The 20,209-nt window shown below is 38.5% G+C and overlaps 1 protein-coding gene across 1 annotated transcript; it reads right to left on the reverse strand.

Annotated features, from left to right (window-relative positions):
• Nucleotides 1–301: 301 nt before the first annotated feature.
• LOC110440251 (integrase/recombinase xerD homolog) lies at nucleotides 302–1,320 on the reverse strand. The gene has a single exon (XM_021483200.1). The coding sequence runs from the start codon at nucleotides 1,318–1,320 to the stop codon at nucleotides 394–396; it is 927 nt and encodes a 308-aa protein (XP_021338875.1). The 3' UTR covers nucleotides 302–393.
• Between the last annotated feature and the right edge of the window lie 18,889 nt (nucleotides 1,321–20,209).

Below are 20,209 nucleotides of genomic sequence, written 5' to 3' on the forward strand. Positions count from 1 at the left end.
TACGTCATCACTTACCAAGCAATCTCATTGGCTAACCATAAGAGCTCGTGCTCCCCGACCTATACGAGTACTCCGTACCTATAGGACAAATATTTCCCGCTATTCTACTAACCGCGGGAAATTTAAAGTCCTCTATATACTCATCATATGTTATAAACAACAAACTCCTTATATGCAGTTAGCTGCTCTGCCTTTAGATTACAAAAGAACGGGACTGATTAATGATTATATGCTAAAACTATACAAAAAACCTGGTGTAATCATAGTAAAAAAAAACACAAAAAAACTCGTACTTAAACAAATACTCACAAACCTGACTGTTACCTAACTTGTACGAGCCTAACTACTCAGTGTACAAGTACATAATATGCAATAGATATTAGCCTCATATACCTACAAGCCCAACTGCTGGGTAACCTGCAATCTATGCTGAAGCGAATCGGCCACATAGCCATCCTTAGCAACATCGCTTCTCCATCTCCCATGCCTCTTCCAGCACCTTTCGTTTACATTACTATTTGCCGCTTCTGTAGCGCCACCTGCCCTCAGAGAATGTAACCCTAAATTCAAACCACTACCTACCTCCTGCAACCTTTTGACAACACATTCTCTTGCCCTCGTATAACTTAATGGTTTCTGCTTACCTATCTGCTTACACCCGGCCTTTCCACGGACTAATGGTTTGAACAAATAATCATTTGAACTTACCGTTGCTCCAGACAAATCCATAAATTTTTCCAGCATCAAATAAGGACATGCTGATGTTTTACCTCTTGCGATGACTACCTCATTCCCTAGCCTGTACTGATCGGTTTTAGATTTTCTAATCATTAGCTTTAAGCACGACCCGTGAAACGATACATCCTCACATCTTAACTCGCTCAACTCATTGTACCTTAGAAAACCAGCAAAACACAGAACAATCATCGCCAAATCTCTCACCACAGTAATGTCCCTAGAGTCTTTATGGCTATCGCATAATTTGATAAGCATATCAGCCGATACGCAGTCCTTCTTTATCCTGGGTGCCCGTACTTGTCGTTTTGCGGCCTCCAACATGTTTCTTACAAAACCATTCTCCGTAGGATCGTCGAAAGCGTTAATAGAATGAGCCCACTTAATTCCGTACACAGCCGATGAAACAACACTGTATGAACCACCCACATCCAAAATGTGTGTCAAGTACAGCGCCACCTGTATGGGCTGAGCTGGAAGTGAACATCCTCCGTCCTGCTTTATGAAATCCTCCCACTTTTTGAAAGCCCTGTAATATTTTACCACCGTATTGTCGCTCCTCGAGTTTAAAATGTAGCCCGCCATTCTCTTAGCCAACATGCTTGCCCGAGCCGTTTCCTGCCCTGTACGCCGTATTTCTTCGTCTATGTTTGAGAGTAGCCCAACACCTTATTTGGGCCTTTCTGCATACAGTCTATCCTCCAATGACCGGGCTTCCCACACGCAAAACATGTTCCAGGACGTCTGGTCGTGCCTGTCGTCGTCGTCGCCTCTGCTGTCACAGGCTGGCTCTGTGTATGTGTCTTCGCGGGGGCGCCATAGGGAAAATATCTCCTTTGACGTGCAGCTCTCTGATTTTTCATTTTCCGTTGAGCCCGTGCTTCCGCTCTCGAAATCCGTTTCTCATCCTCGGAATCCTCCGCCAAAGCATTCGTCTCGTACTCCTCTACTACTTTCCATCCCGTTTCAGAGGAGTCGGCTAACCTAATTAACTTCTGTCTATGTTTCAAAATGTCCATACCCTCGGCAATTTTCGTGCTGGCCCTCTCCCTGTATACGTTGTGTGACGGGTTTTCCTGCAACGCAGACTGTGCCTCCTGTAACTTGTGTTCTATCTTTGCATTTACTTTGAACTGTTCCTCGTTTCCTTTCTTCTTAAATTGGTACGGCGATATTTCCGACATTTTAGATAATTGAACGTCGGAAATAGCTCTCTGGGTTTCGTTAATTTCTTGCTTAAATGATTCCAGCTTGGACGTCATAATCTCTTCTAATTTATCTAACATATCACTCTGTGAAAACGTGCGCTGGCCCGCCATCTCGGGGTTATCTGTCTCCATCAGCAAAATTCAGTGGTCCGTTCCTAAGCTGACCAAAGCGCTAGAATGCCTAAACCTCCTTACCTTATTACGTCATCACTTACCAAGCAATCTCATTGGCTAACCATAAGAGCTCGTGCTCCCCGACCTATACGAGTACTCCGTACCTATAGGACAAATATTTCCCGCTATTCTACGAAACGCGGGAAATTTAAATTACTCTTACTCGAAAGAGAGAGCACATCACACCTGCGCTTTATTCGTTGCACTGGTTACCTGTACGATACAGGTCGCAGTACAAAATTCTGGTATACACATACAAGGCAGTGAATGGAACAGCGCCACAGTACCTACAGGAACTTGTTACCCTGTATCAGCCGTCAAGATCACTGCGGTCGGAGTCAGAATCTTTGTTGTGTGTCCCAAAATCTCGTACTGTGACCTACGGAAACAGATGCTTTGGGAGGGTTTCGGCTACGTTGTGGAATAGCTTACCATCTGCTATTAGGAAGTCGAATACCCTGGCCAAGTTCAAGAGNACATTTTTTCCCCGACCAGCCCCTTTAAGGCATTCCTATATTAACACCAACCACGATTGTTATCGCACAACGTCCGTCCATCGTGCGCACAGATGTGCGCAAACAATGATCGTTCAGCTTTTCATCGTTCGCCCATCGTGCACACACCGTTCACCCATCGGGCACACACCGTTCACACACCGTGCACACATCGTGCGCACACCGCACAACGTTACGATGAAAAGCTGAACGATCGTGTAACGTTGTGCGATCCCACAACTGTACCTCGCTATCCCCATATTCATAATCCGTTCCAAATTTCCAGTTTGACCACTTGAATTGTTCGTAACGTCACCTGACTAGGCAGTAAAAACAAGTGGTCTGAGCGAGATGAAACGGTTTCCAAAGGGGCCCCCAGAGAGGGGCCGTCAGGCAACTGCAACTTCTTACCGCACTATGAAACCAAGTTATATGATTTCTAAGTCCGTATTCAAACTTATTGAACAGTAGTTATTCATCATCAATTGCACACTTGCCAATATTCAGAATTTAAATTTATTTAGCTGTAAACATATTTGTTGCCAATAAAATTGAACAAGGGATGGAGGCACAAGTTTTTACAATTTATCACAGCCTTCTCCCGTCATACATTTACAAGTAAATGTCAACAATGATAATAGGCATAAACATAAAGTAGATATTTATAAATATGTATTGAATTTAGTACCGGAATGTGACCGGTACAGATAGTACGGGGCTAAACACCTTCCCTCAACCATGGGACAAACCTTTCTGTAAAAAGAATATTCACGAGACGAATATCCCTTTTCAAATGTTTTCATAAAGTGCATATATGCAATGACAAACTACATGCGTATAAAAAAAGAGAAACATTTGTGATTATTTTTTATTAAATTGTACAGCTCAATGTCTGTGGCCAATATTTTTTTCTAGACCCTGCATATAAATTTATGTATACTCTGTTTTCCACTTTCATTGTCTCCATACTCTAACACTTAGTAAGTCATATTAGCCATCACACACAATTAACTGTATGGCAAAACCACTATGTAGAATATGTGTCAGATATGGAACGTGTTGAGATACTTGATCATTATTCTTTTTCAATACTTTACATAGATTAAAGCATTTTTGTAAATGGACCCTTTTTATGTTGGGACAACTTTTCTTTAATCATTTCATTTTTGTCCGAAACAGAAGCCGTAGTTATCGGCAGCACGCGTCATTTTTACAACGTAAACTTAGTTTTTTTCCCCTGTTTTCAATACGTATTTCGATTCTATCTGAAGTCGACAATTAATTCATTATAGAGAATAGGGTGTTACATGATTATATATTATAAGTCAACATCATATGAAAACATGAACTGTTGATAAATTACGATTTAAACAAGAGATCCCAGAGGGATCTTGGCGCCCACCCTTGTACCATCTTCATTATTTCTTTGTCAGTTCGATCTTTTCTCTTCTTTCCTCTAATCTGTTTGACCGAGTCATGTTAACAGTAATGCACCTTGAGGTAACTTTTGATCTAAACTTAATACTGATGTGTATGAAAGCCAACCTTCAAAGTGAGTTTGTCATTTCACATATTTACTAGTACAGTACTTAATGTGAAAGAAATAGAATCTATCATTGCAATATAAGAAAGATCTGTTTAGTTCTTCTTTTAATCCATTAATAAAATTTGAGAAAGATCCCTCCCGTACTTCCCGAGAAATAGCGATAACAAACTTTCAATATCAAAATCCAAGATGGCTGCCTGTCGGCCATGTTGTTTATCCGATCAGTCTCCCAAGTTGCCCTGCACAGCTAAGGACCAAGGGGAACCCACATATAAATTTTGAGAAAGATCCCTTTAGTACTTCTTGAGAAATAGCGATAACAAGCTTTCAATATCAAAATCCAAGATGACTGCCTGTCGGCCATGTTGTTTATCCGATCAGTCTCAAAAGTTGCCCTGCACAGTTAAGGACCAAGTGGAAACCACATATAAAATTTAAGAAAGATCCCTTTAGTACTTCTTGAGAAATACTGATAACAAGCTTTCAATATCAAAATCCAAGATGGCTGCCTATCGGCCATGTTGTTTATCCGATCAGTCTCTAATATTGCCCTGCACAGCTAAGGACCAAGGGGAACCTACATATAAATTTTGAGAAAGATCCCTTTAGTACTTCTTGAGAAATAGCGATAACAAATTTTCACTATCAAAATCCAAGATGGCTGCCTGTCGGCCATGTTGTTTATCCGATCAGTCTCATATATTGCCCTGCACAGCTAAGGACCAAGGGGAACCTACATATAAAATTTGAGAAAGATCCCTTTAGTACTTCTTGAGAAATACTGATAACAAGCTTTCAATATCAAAATCCAAGATGGCTGCCTGTCGGCCATGTTGTTTATCCGATCAGTCTCAAAAGTTGCCCTGCACAGTTAAGGACCAAAGGGAACCCACATATAAAATTTGAGAAAGATCCCTTTAGTACTTCTTGAGAAATAGCGATAACAAACTTTCACTATCAAAATCCAAGATGGCTGCCTGTCGGCCATGTGTTTTATCTGATCAGTCTCAAAAGTTGCCCTGCACAGCTAAGGACCAAGGGGAACCTGCATACAAAATTGGCGAAAGATCCCTCTAATACTTCCTGAGAAATACTGATAACAAGAATTGTTTAAGGACGGACCATGGACGACGGACGGACCACGGACCACGGACGCAGGGTGATTTTAATAGCCCACCATCAGATGATGGTGGGCTAAAAAGAAATGTTATGCGATCCTATTTACTAGAAGTAGGTTCTCCTTCCTCAGTTATTCATCCTGGTCTGTTATTTTGACATTTTTAATCCAGCTGCGATAACGGAGCTTTCTGACGAAGAGCGATTTTTTTATATATTGCGTCGTCGCAATTTTAAAAAATCGTTTAAATCAGAAAGAAAATTAAATCATACCATTTTACTCGACCCGCTAATATTATAAATTATGTAAATCTAATAGCGCACGTATCTCATTTGACCCCGAGTACCCGCCGTGGCCATCACAACAGTTATCCCTTGGAGGGCCTCATGGCAAAATCAAACTAACCAGTCACTTATCTCTTCCTTTCGCATAAACCGCTGTATAATTATATAAACACAAAGTAAAATCTCTCCAATGCATGCCCATTAACATATTAAACTAAGTTCATCTGTGTTCAAACTCAGACAAAGATACTAGCGAGGTTGATTCCATTTCAGCTTAACCGGCTACCGGAAGAGTACATGCACCGTACTAACTGCTAAGGCAGTTATTTTCTCCTTTGAATGCCTCCCACCTGCAATAATGATTCCGTAACGTACTCCTTGCGCTATCTTTTGACCATTTGACTACTTTTCGCTTCGTAGCTGACACGGTACAACACTTTTTTTTCGCTTACTTCACACGACCAGTCATTTTGTTTACAAAGAAATGGTGTGCTAATCGATATCCTCATGAGCTGGTCCAATGTTTCTGTGGTGAGTCCACAACGCCAGGCACTTTTCACCCTTTTCATTGTGGAAAAGGATCTTTCACATGATGCATTTAACAGGGGAAATACACTGGTAAGGTGGGTGACTGTGAGGATATTACTGTAGTCCCCTCTGTCTGTGTCCTCCTGGCCAATCCGTTGCCACACTGCCAGAGGATGGGCTGTCTGGAAGTTAGCGGCATTCTGTGACACATGGAGCTTGATATCCGTCCATTCACTCATTGCCTTCTCTGCATCGCAGTTCGCATTTTGGAGAATAACCGACAAATGATCAATGATGTTTTGAACATCCCCCACGCCATAAACAAAGAGTGCCCTTGGTCATCTTTGGATGGCCAGTTCTTGTGGTCAAACACATGACAGGATACAAAGAGTGGATCAGTCTGCATGTTCTCAAACCTGCCATCCAGACAGTAAATGAGTCGCTGGACTACACTTTCCCTCTGAGTTTGTAGAGTATCTTCACCGATCACATTGAGCAGGGTCTGGTCCCTGTACTGATCACCTTCGAGGACACCAAGAAATGCCTGCTGGTTTATTCCCGGATTGGTCTTGAGGTGGTTGAGGGCAATAGTTGTGCTCTATAATTTGGTCACTGCACTTGATGTGTTGATGTCTTCCCGTTGGAAAAGAAGGCTGACCTTTGCAACTTCGTTGAGCAAGTCCTTCATGAAGTGTAGGTACCAAACCAACTTGTATTGCCTCAACTTCCGGATTAATCCAATTGCCTTTGCCCGATCCTCTGCTTTAGTTGTTGTGTCCTCTACATAGTTTCCCATGTGAATGAGGATGATATTGTAGTCAGGGATCAGATTTGTGATTGCCCGCAACTTGTGGTCAATCCACTGGGTTCCATTGGCTTTGTCCGGTTTTAGGAATTGTTCATCCAAGATGTCTGCGATGGTCGAAGCTTCCTTATTACGTTTAGCCGAACCTTTATAAAAGTAATAGACTGATACGAGTGTGTCTATCACAGTGTCCATATATGTCCCCTTGAAGACGTCCTTGATTGCCAACTCGAGTCTATGAGCAAGGCACCAAACTGCTAATATCCAAGGGGCAATTTAGGGAAGTCAGTAAATGGCCTTTCATTGGAGGCCACGAAGAAAGCAGTAACAAACAGTCTGTTCATTTTGGCTAACAATTCCTTGTCCATTTTTAACAGGGATGCTTGCATTGGAGTAGGCTGACCCAACAACTTGTTATTGGCTGCTGATTTTCGGCTTATGCAGGCCTTGTGAGAAGCGGAGTCCTTGTGATACTTCACCCCTTCCTTCTTTACTAATATTATTCTTGGTGAATGTTCGTTTCAAACGTTTATGTGCATATATTTTTATTCCGTCATTGGGTAAATGGAGAGATGCTCCGAATGGCAGATGTGACAGCCATTTTGGTCTTTCACATGTTACGACGATCACAGGCTCGTCATGCAAAACATAAATAACAACTGCATTTTCCACGAGCAACACTTACTTTAATGTGTTTTTTTATGGAATTTCCTAATTGTTATTCTCGGTAATATACTCGCAAATAGCGAGTCATAAAGAGTGAAATTCGAGGCCTGCCATACGCTGTATCCAACCACATGTTGTAAAAGGCGACGAATGTGGGGCTCCCTGCTGAATCTGAGGTTTTTTTTGCTTTAAATGTTTTGCTTGCAAGTGCTTAGCTTGCCAATACCTCACTTTTGGTCCCTGTGTTTAGCGTTCAGCATAGCTTAAAGTTCAGCATTAATGGTAAAGGCAACAACTGGTTTATCCGTTGTAAGTATAATGTGACCTGGCGCAATGCTGTGCTGGGTGCCTTCGGCATGGTTTTTCAGTGAGATAGCACGATAAAGTCGGCATCAGATCCGCGCTATATCAAGGAGGCAAAAATACCAGCATACCCTCTCTCAAGCACACACACACACACATGCATGCATCCACAACATACACGGAGGTACGTCCTTAAATGGCATAAGCTGTTAATAGAACGTTAAACATTCCGCGGTTTCCGTTGTCCGTCCGTCAACTTTTCATTTAAAACGCTACTAGTCCTGAACAGCTTTATTGATTTTGAACGGTTTGGACTGGAGCATCCGTTTGGCAAATGGAACTTCACTTTGTTTAAACGGAGGGTGTGGCCCCGCTGGGTGCTGAGGGGCGGGGCCTAAATTAATAGGTGAATTTGAGGTTTAAACCTTTTAAATCCTTCTTCTTGTATACCATTGAATAGACTTTATCCAAAGTTGGCCTCTATTCCATTGGAAAGATTTTATCTAAAGTTTGCCGGAAGAATCCTTGGGGAAAGGGGACTAAATTTTGTATAAAAGGAGGGTGTGCAAACCCCTCTGGGTACTTAGGGGCGGGACGGAATAGGGGAATTTGAGGTTTAAATCTTTAACTTCTTCTTTACTATTGGAGTTATTTCAACCAAAACTGAGGGTGTTGCCAATCTGGGTGCTGAGAGATAGGGCATAAAAGAAGAATTAAAGGTTTAAATCTTTAAAATCCTTCTTAAGTATGATTGGAATTATTTCAACCAACTTTGGTCCAGAGCATCATTTTGCAAGGGGGACTCAGTTTGTTTTAACAGAGTGTAGTCCCCCTGGGCGCAAAAGGAGAAGGGTTTAGTAGTGGGAACATGGTAATAAACATTTAAATCATTTTTCTTCAGTTTATTTGGAGGGTTGTAACCAAATTTAGTTTCGCACTGGCGGTGTAAAGTCTCGCATACGATCCCTATACGTTTTGTTCATTTTTGGTTCAAAAACAATGATATTTTTGGAAATTGTATTGCGAGGTGTAATTTATATTGAGAAGGGTTTTGTTTAAAAGGACATATTTTATGATAGCATGCTTACTTTTACATGTAATTGTCAGTGAAACACTGAAAGTTTTCATCTTATTTTCAACTTACGGATCTGTGTAATTGTTTAATTACGAATAAAAAGATAACTATGTTATGAATTTCGATTGTTGAAATGTTTTAAATATGATACTAGTGTTCTTTGGAAATAATATCTTTAGATGGAAATTATCCCCCCCCCCCCTCCCGTCACCCAGTCAACCCATTCCTAACTCAAAACTCATGCTGATGTATTAAACCGACTGCTGACATGGACATTAGCTTTGGATCAGGTAAATTTCGGAAGAAATTTATATAATATGTAATATTGTCATTACTTTGTTTTCTCTTAATAATTTCGCATAAATTATGATAGCTGCTATTTCTATTTTTGTTTAAATATTCCAAGCACTTACATTCTTTGTGACTGAAGTAAGAAAAGTAAACGGAGAAGAGTATAGAGGAAACACGCTGAACGAGATCATTGTAGGCATTCAGGCATTTCTGCGCGAAAACAGCCGCTTGGTACGTTTACTAAGTGATGATGCTTTTAAACGCATGAGAGATGTACTGGACGCTACAATGAAAAATTTAGCTAAGAGATGGGTAAGAATGGAGAGAAAAAAGCTGGCGTCATTTCAATGACCAGGGAAAGACACTCTGGCGAGAGCACATGTTAGGATCTGTGATGAATCAACAAAGCTTGTACACACTATGGTGTATTTGATTGACTTAAACTTTGCTTTAGTGCTGGTCAGGAGCACAGGAACTTGAGATTTGGTCCATCATCTTAATATCGATTAGGTAAGAAAAAAATGTACAACGAAGTAATGTTTTCTTAATATGAAAAATGTTTTGTAATCATGTCCAATGTACTAAGCATACAGAGTTGAAATTACTTTTGAGTTCACATTATTTAATAATTTGTTAACTGTAATAGTAGCCAGTCAAGTGATACTTTTTTTGGGTGGGTGGGGGGGATATCATTTATAGTAGCGAACATGAATTAAAAGCAAAATGTTATAACTTAACCACGAAGTAGTGATACGTAGCCATAATTCATAAATGTTTTACCTAATTTGAACATCGGAGATAACTCTTGTATTTGATAGTTTATTTTTAATACGTACATTTTGTATTGTGTGAAAAGTGAGAAAAATAATCCTTTACGAATTATAATGAAGTGCAAATGTATGTGCTACGAATAAGGGATAATAAAGAATAAATAATTCAAATATTACACATTTTTAAGCAATAAGCCGTGTTTTATTACATTTAGAAATTGAAATACTAAAACCAAATTGTTCGTACATTTCCAGGTTGTGACCACAAGGGAGTCGAATATCTGTCATATACAGAAGATTATTTGAAAATCAATACAGGGGGTCTCAATCATAGGAAGCTGCACCACAAATCTGTTAAAGTCCACCAGAATGAAAATCGGGAAATATGTTTAGTGAATTTGTATAAAATCTACATTAGTCACAGGTATAGCATATTTATATTCCATAACCCCCATTGAAATAAAATAGAAGTTGTAACGGTAAGCGTAACAAATTTGTTTGTGTTGACATTTTCATTATATATAAATAATGACTAAATTTTTCTGTCCACAAATGTAACGAAGGCAATCTGTGTGAGGCAGCCATGTATCATGCTGAACACAGGGACTTGAGTGTTTGTGACAGCTATATTTGGATCTAAACTCAGGTTTCTGAGTTCTTTTATACGTTTTAGGGGCTACGATTTACTGCAATTTTAACCTTAAACGTTACACTGTATAAAATTACTCTGAACACCTTAGTTTAGATCCAAATATACAAACACTATATAAATGTACACATGCATTAGAAAATGGATAATAAACCGAATTATTTCCAAAAAATTGTTATGTCTTTATAAAAGGTTTTATTTTCAAATTGCTTTAAATAACTAGGCATTTCGATCATTATTCATAATAATGCAAATCTCTAGTACTTATTTAAACATAATCGTTTAATCAAATACAACAAATGATACATTTAAAAGTAGAATACGTAGGTACTTTTAAAACAGACCATGTGTAAAGCATTTTATTTGAAGGAGACGTTTGTAATATTTCAATGTTTTATTTCCCAGGCCACAACATAATAAATGCGATGCATTTTACTTCCGTCCCCTAGAGAATCCTAAAGCGATGGTTTGGTATGGCGACATCCCCATTGGTAAAAACGAACAGTTGTCGGAAAGTTATGCAGCACCGCTGGATTTCCTGGATTGTATTCCAACCACTCACTCAGGGCCAAGACAGCCACATGTACACGACTATATCAGTCGGATGTTGACGAGCAACTGATCGCGGAACGCACAGGGCACAGGTCCAATGCAGTGCGCTCTTACAAAAGATCAAGCGATGACCAAATTAAATAAGTTAACGACATCTCAAGCGGAAAGAAGATCAAAACTGATAGAATGACAACCGCTGAGACTGAGTCTGAAGCGGCATCCTGTCAAGTTAGCTCCGGCGATACCACTATTGCTATCGAAAAAACCGGAATGAGAGTCAAAATTATATCTTAAGCCATACGTATTTAACTTATTGAAATATAACCAAATTACTCCTTTTCTATCGTCTTGTGTTCGTTTTAATAATTGTTTAAGTTTTCATGCTGTGGTGAAGTGTTGGGCCTGTTACGTCATCTATCTATTCAGGCCTTTGTAATAATAATGCCTACTTACATTCGGTGACCTGAAAGGTCCATTGTGCTAAAAATGCCCAGTTTTTGGCATCACACAAAAAGCCCATTGTGTTAATAATGACCAATTTTTGGCATCACACAAAAGCCCCATTGTGCTAAAAATGCCCAGTTTTGGGCATTACACAAAAGGGCCCATTGTGTTAATAAAGCCCAGTTCTTTGTAAACATAATACACAATTCAGCCACGGCATGAAAATACAGGGACATTATGAGAGATAATGTACGTTACAAACAATAGAGCAATGGTTTAATATATATTATATCATCTATTGCGGTGTTATTGTTTATGTTTACTATTGTATGTGTACATGTAATACGTTGGTGCTAAGCTCATATAAGTACATGAGAGAACGGAAGTGCACGTGCCGGGGATGAGGATTCGTCACACAGGTAACATACGCGAGACGTATACATAATGGCGATGTGCTAAAACATTACCTGTGTCAGACATATTCCATGGATTCAGTCAGGCACGGAATACAAACTGTGGTGAGTAACTAATATAATATTCTTACTCTTACTTCACTAATTTGTATTTTTGAGTGTCTCTGATCCCCGTAAATACATTTCTAGTTTATATCTTGATGTGCGGTCCACTCATGCGTAGCGATAGGGCAGGTGTAGTACAGGTAGGGACGTCAATTGTCAACAGAGGTCTCTCCAAGGTAGATAACTCTTAGACTTCCTGAATGTTAGAAAACGCCATGACACTTTCACCGGTAAGGCTGTATTTCATACCTTGGTTTGTTCTTTGCACTTTAAAAGCTGTTTCAAAACTATTTTACAAGGATGGTTCAGGGGATCCTCTGCTAGCAACAATATTCATGAAAAGTCGGAATATTCCTATACCAATCATGAACTTTCGGGGTAACCGTTTTAATTTGCTGTTCCACAATGCGGCAGGTACCTATTTCTTGGCTCCCCACATTCTGGAATCTTCCAAAAGCACTTTAAACAGATCTCAACATTTTATCATACATGCACTGAGAAACATTGCATTGGGTGTCATATCCAAAGTTGTCACAGAACCTTACTGGAAAATGGCACCACACAGGGACATGACAGCTTTGAATATGTCACCCGTGTGTGTAAGACTGGTTCAGTTGCTGTCCGATGGTTGTGAAAACCCATCAGGAATGTTTGCAAATACTCTGCGGTTACTGCCAGGCCCTCTGCCTCAACTTTCTATGCAAGAGCAGAGATTGTTTGACGAGTGTGATGCAAGGTCACAAAACATTATGCACATGTTGTCGCATGCAATAAAAACCAAGGCAGAACATTTATTTAAGGATTTCCTTGCTGGTGGCAAATTTAACAAAGGCAACACATTCCCACAATTTACATGTCCGGCTAACAACATCACAGTAGAAAGACTAATGGCACAAGTAGACAGAACAATCCACCTAACATAAACACACACAACTTACAAAACACCATCATGTTCAACAACAATGACACAGCACAGTGACTTAGGGACAAGGGGGAGACCAAGTCACACACTATTATCAAACAAGCACAACATGACAAAAAGGCATACATGATACAAACAGCACAACACAAAACTGACCTCCAACATAAACATTTGGCCATCATACAGGAACGACAACAAACTATCAAGAAACGCAAGGAGAAGGAACACGAAAAGAAAACCGCTGTGATAGGAGATTTACAGACCATCGGTTGTGAGACAGCGAGACACAAATCAATTCAAGTTAAGATAGCATGAAAACAAAGAAACAGAAGACCGAGGCTATCACAAAACAATTTGGTATGTGCAGAGAATTGTTTGAAATAAACAGTGAAGATAAAGAACTTTTAGCATTCAGTAGCAAAGGCAAAACATTCACTCCAGAAACACTAAAACACAACCTATGTAAAATTATCAACATATGCCACACACCTCATCACAATACCACACACACTGAACACTACATTGGAAAACACATCATTCACGCATGGACTGATGGTGGGCAGGATCGCCAGTGGGGTGGGAAAGTACTCAGTTATGAGAAGGGATTATTTAAGGTACTTTACTCTGGATTCACACTGCAATTGCACATCCCTTCCATCACATGATTTGAAGATGGTGGTATTGGATAGGATATAACTACGCATGTGATAGGTGTCCTCACCACACTCAGGGTCTGGAGGTGTCCTTATTTCTGGCATGCTTCCCACTACGGAGACATCTAGCGCATTTTAGTCGCACAATAAAAAATTGGTTTTATTTCCCGATGAAGAGTAAGTAAAAATACTGTAAACATACGTAAATAAATTTGAAGATGTATTACATATCTTGAACAATTATTTGTTGTGTGTTTACAGTATAACTACAGTCGGACCTTAAAGGTAACCTGTGTATAAAAAGGCCTAACAATGGTATGTTAATAACCAGATATAAGCCAACAGTAACTTTTAACTGTGGTGTCATTTTCTCGAAACTTAACCGAGGTTTGACTGTATTACATTATTCCAGTACTGTTCTGAAATGAACTATCTTGATGATTCACCAACTTTATTGCATTTGGAAGGTTGACATCAATGCATTCTTATGTAATCATTTAACTAACATTGTTTTGTTAAATGTATTGTAAAACACTTTTTTTTACAGATGAATGTGATTGTTGATATGATGATGATTGACTTCAATGGAGCTAATTTAAATTAATGTCAAATACATGAAATACGAAATATATATATGACTTTATTCAAGTTATTCACGGTCATCAAGACTGAGGCACTAATTCAATACCCATTCAACATTTATCACAAGACAAATTGAACATCAATTAAGACTAAGTGTTTTACAGTAGTTGTTCAATTTTATGGGAAAACATAAATACATGTAAATACATGTGGCTTGTTTCCATGCCTTTCATTGAAATTTTATTGTATGATGCAGTTAAATCAATGTGTAGTTTAACTTGTTATTTCTGAGTATATTTTATCCTAAATCAACAGTATGAAGATCAGTCTGCATGATATATGTTGGCACCAAAAATATGTTATGCAATATCATTTCAGTTAATGTTGTTTGTTATAATGACAGATTGTCTTCCATGCATATGAGGACCAATGACAACATACCTATAATTAACTAAGAATCACAGGCAGCAGTGACTTTCACTTTATATCTGAAACTGTGGCTCCTTGTTTTATACAGTAAATTGAGGTAATATTTCTGAATATGACTTTTGATGATGTCAGTTGGAAATGATGTAACTTGAAGCTGATAAGAACATCTTTGTAACCTCAATCTTTATACTGAACAGGTTCAGTACTGGCCGATTGGTGAACCGTGTAATGGCGATGACAGTGATGACAATGTGTTCCTGGTGACATTGGAAGGGTTTCTGAGTGACCTCAAGGAAGGCACTCTTACAGTTTCATCATAGGTATAATGGATGCAGTATGAGCCATGCAATATTAAATGTTTACAAGTTAATGCGACCATTTTAAAGAGAAAAATGAAACACATTTCATTATTAATACAAAGACTATATAAACAAATAAAGGCAATAGATATAATTATCTATTTTGCTATATACCACCATTGACTACATTCACTCACATTAATTAAGGCCTAAGTAATCCAGTTTTTGTTTCACCAAATTGTTTGAATATGAAATGGAGAATTATTAATTATTTCAGATACCTCTAACTACATACATATCATTAAAGGAACCTAATCAACATACAGAACTGGAAGGTCAGTTATTTATGGTTTTTTGTTTTGATTACACGAAATGTAAATGTTTTATTATCAAGTTATCATGTCAATAATACAAATGAAATTTACACTATATTCCATTTAGGCAATATAGTAAAGATATTTACATTATCATTGGTGTTTGATAATTTATAACATATTAAACAAATTAGAAATATAATTCGTCAGTAGTGGCTAATAAATTTAATTTGTATTATATAAAGGTTGTGAGGAGTTTTCAGAAATGAACTAAACTTTACTTGAGGATGGCAATATTGTAAGGGTTGTCTCCCATGCTCTGATTTTACTTCAGTACTAAATATTGATTACTTCCCTTGAGTGTCAATTTCCAGTTGACCACAGAAAGTATAAATTATTCATAGGATATAATTATGCAGGAACCAATGAAAACCTAGCTTACTGTTCATTTAAGAGACCCTTGAAGTATTCAAAACACCAGTTTTCATTGGTGAAGGAATTACTTTATATTTTTAGATGACCCTGCTAGTACAGGTGTATATTGATTGTTTACATCATGCTAATATGTTTGTATTTCGATGTTTATATTGATATAGTTATGTCAGAATGTAATGTACAATGTATATTGCTTATAATAGTCTGATACAATATGTACAATGAGTTTAATTGTCCATATAAATGTCTTTCTGACTAGTCAGTATTGTCCATGTAAAACAGTACGGCAGCGGACTGGTTAAGTCACATGTTGTATAACGACAACCGCTCTTCATCTTCATCTATTTGCGTTCCTCCGTCGATATCGACGATTCCGGAAGTCGGTCTTGTGCTGTAGTGCGTTTATTGATACGTACAGTGATGTTTTTATTATATTTTTATTATTTGCTATAGGATAAAAATAGGTTAAAAGCAGTGAGTTTTAGTTACATTGTTTTAGGTTTTGTATCTGTTCGATTATGTTATATGTGGTGCATGTCCTGAATTCTGCTAGTGTTTCTGATTGGAATATTGTTTTCGGTAAGAGGTTCCACTGTATTATGGTGTATGGAAAGAATGAGTGTCTGTATGTGTGTTTAGATGTGTAGATATGTCTGTAACTAAGGTCGTGTCCTTGACGTGTTCTGGTGTCTGCCGGGATGAGATTGTTAGTGTGTATTGCTACTTGTTTGTTTAGTATTTTGTAGAGAAGAATAACTTGTGTGTAGTATTGGCCATTGCAAGTTGTGTATCATATCTGTGACTGAGCTTGTGTTATGGTATTTGTTTAGGGCATATCGTGCTGCTCTTCATTGCACTTTTTCTAATTGATTTATGTTATTTGTATAATGTGGGTCCCAAACTGAAGAGCAGTATTTAGGTTTTGGTCTTACAATAGCCTTGTATGCATGATCTTTTATGTGTGGTGAATTTATTTTTAGGTTGCGTTTCAGAAAGCCTGGTGATTTATTTGCATTTGATGTGATGTTGTTTATGTGTTTGTGCCATTTTAAGTTGTTTAAAATGTGATGCCTAGATATTTGTTTGAAGTTACATATTCTTGTGTGTGGTCATGGAGTGTGTATTGGTGTTTTTGTGTGCGTTTTTGGTGATATAGTGAGTATGGTGCATTTGTCTGGGTGGACTTTCATGAGTAAGTCCTCTTCCCATTTACTAGCTGCATCTAAATCTGCTTGTAGTTTTGTCGTGTCGTCTATGTTGTTGATTGTTTTATATGGTATGCTGTCGTCTGCAAAAAGTCTTAGTGTACTGTGTGATATGTATTCGGGGAAGTCGTTGATGTATATGAGGAAGAGGACTGGTCCCAAACAGGTTCATTGAGGCACTAGAATTTTGTCGGAGTCTTTTCCCTCAAGTACTACTGTTTGGGTGCGTTGTGATAGGAAGTCTGTTATCCATGTTAGTGTGGTTCCGGTGATGCCGGAATATTTTAGTTTGTACTGTAAGTGTTTGTGTGAAGTAAAGTTACCTGCGGGTAATCTACGGAAGCACTTTGTGTGTTTACCTACGTCATAACAGACGTAGCTTCTCCGGACTTGAACTGCGCTGCGGCACAGTGTTGTTTCGGGTGGTCTGTGCTGCGGTACAGTATTGTTGTGGGTGATCTGTTCGTGTAGAACAGATGGTGTGCTTTCGACCAGACGTTGACTTATGTAACATTGTTTTTGGGACACTTTACTTCAGCAGACTGTGGTCCTGATGAACAGTATGATTCTGATTAGAGGTTGCAGGGGTTGAGAGTGAGTGTGATAGTGAGTATTAGTGAATTTGTATTTAATAAATTGAATTTATGTGGCACCCGGTTATATTTGATAATTTATTTTAATTCTTTATATTCCTAAAGATTCACTAAAATATATTGAGTCTAATTAGTATAACTTTGTATAATAATGTGTTGTTGATTTTAATCCGTAATCCGCGCTCCGCATCCGCAATCGCTGTCGCCTAGTCTCGTGTGTTACTTTCGTTTTGAATGGAATGTATGAGAGTGTGACGTAATTGTGAATGTTGTTGTATACCTGTTTGACCATTGACAAACTGACCTCTGATACCTGTCGCATTTCGTGATATTTCCCGCTTCAATGTTTTATTTGCTTCTCTGTCCTTTCTTTTCTATTCACTTCCTATCTGCTCCTGGTAGAGGCAACATCGCCATATATACATATTTACAGAATATACATACCTTCTTTAAATAATTGTTTTATAAACCTTACGTCTTTTAAAGTATCGTAAGTTACAACGTGAATTGTCCATATGTAAATGTATTGTTAGGCGAGTTCGTTTCTGTATATTGTCTCATGTGTGTTTTAATATTGTTACAGGGAAATACATACCCACTGAATCAAAGACATATGGTATTCGTCATTTATTGCAAAAGAACCCAAACACCACATATATTTTCATTATCTTTCTTTGTGTTGCTCTTTATATCCAACTACCTTAAACCGACGATTGTCCGACGTTATCAAATGGTGGCAGCGGTGGGATAGCCGTGACGGTATTTGGATTTAAAAGCACAACTATTACACTAATTAAGGAACGTGTAAATATTAGTTTTGCTATGGTTATGCTAGATGGGCATTTTCTGGAGGGGGTCGACATTCTTCCTATTCTTTACTGTATCTTATTATTGTTAGGTAGCCAAACACCTTTGACTTGACAGGAGGAGATAACTGCAAGGTAAGTTAACTGTCGATCCAGTAATATTTGACCAGCGTTCCAGATGCACTGTTATGCTAGAGGGAAGTTTTGGTATGTAATATGTGTTTTGATGTTCTGTCTTTGTTGTATTTTTGGCATTGTTTTATCCTGTAATGTTAATATGACGACACCTAACGAGATTATCGCTGCTGTAAATGAGCTTGAGTTTTTGAAGGAAACAAAGGACCGAGCTAGAGATGAGCGGGAGATTGAGAGGAAGCTGAGGAAGGCTGAGATGGAAGCTGACCAAGCAGAGAGAGACGAGGAGAGGTTGCTGAAGGTGGAGACAGGGAAGAAAGCCATGATGATTGAGCAAGCTAAAATAGAAGCTGAACGAGAAGCCAGAGCGGTTGAAAGAGTAGAGAGGGAACATAAGCGGAAGCTGGAATTACACCAGGCAGGCATTTTAGATGATACCAGTGACACCTCTGGGTCTCAACGAATGCACCGAGAGGTCCAAAACTGCCAGCCTTTGGCGGGAGTAAAGATAGTATTGATGCATATATTCAGCGCTTTGAAGTGTATGCCACAGCTCAGAGATAGAACAGGGACCAATGGGGAACCCATTTAAGTGCCTTATTGAAAGGAAAAGCGTTGGGAGTGTTTTCCCGGTTACCTGTGTCACAAGCTTTGAACTTTGACACTACTTGAAGAAGACCTTATTGCTACGGTTTGAGAAGACTGAGACTGGATTCCGGAAGAGTTTCCGAAGTACTAGACCGGAAGGAGGTGAGACCTTTGCTTTGATATTACCGAACACGCGGGGAAATTCATAGTCGAGGACAGTCTCATTTGTTTCAAATACAGGAAGACCGCAGCACAAAGTTAGGAGAACAATACACGTGTAAGACATGCTATTCGAAAACTATATGAACTTTTACCATTCCAAGGTACAAGAAGAACAAAATCATGACGTGTGTTTTTTAAGAAAACATGAAACGGCATGACGTAGGCAGTAGTAATGAGAATTAAATCCTTTCAAACTTGTTGGTAATGATAATACGATCTTGTGTTTCATACAGCATAATGCGAAATAAGCATTTTGTTGAGTCTGTATCGTAAAACGCATGTATTAATAGCCATGGCCTTAAAGGGCCGGTTTCACAAATCTATAAAGTATAAAGATTTAGGTCACTTGGTTTGTTTTTTATGGCTCCTCAAAGTTGTACCTTTCAGAAGCTGTCTAAGTGTTGATAAAATGTGCATGTTATGTAAAATATTAATGAAAATCTAATCAAATGATGGTCATCGTAAAGAATACATTCATGGCATGATTGTGACAAAAAATCATGTTTCCATCGCGCCATTTGGCTGTTTTATGGAAGAAACAATCTCAAAAATGCCATTTTCGATGATAACATTTTAGACACAAAAACTGTGTTTTTTAGAGAATACACCCTTTTATGGGCGTTGGATGCAAACCAATTTTTATCCTATTAAACAGTACGTAATATGCTATTGATGAGAGGAAAAATCATCAAAATGTAAGTGGTGGAACATTTTCAAATGTTGGGTTGAATTAGCCTATGGTTGAATTGCCGATTTTCGACTTTCTTTAGATAATTAACAAAAAAACGAGAGTATTTGCTCGGTATGTTGAGAATATGTACACAGATATGAAAAAAAGTGAGAGAAACACTTTTTCATAAAAAAAAT

Source organism: Mizuhopecten yessoensis, unplaced genomic scaffold (assembly GCF_002113885.1).
Source record: "Mizuhopecten yessoensis strain PY_sf001 unplaced genomic scaffold, ASM211388v2 scaffold11175, whole genome shotgun sequence".
In the NCBI taxonomy this organism is placed as follows: Eukaryota; Metazoa; Mollusca; class Bivalvia; order Pectinida; family Pectinidae; genus Mizuhopecten; species Mizuhopecten yessoensis.

Excerpts from the sequence above, each read along its gene's own strand:
- LOC110440251 (XM_021483200.1), bottom strand. The coding sequence starts at position 1,320 with ATGGCGGGCTACATTTTAAACTCGAGGAGCGACAATACGGTGGTAAAA.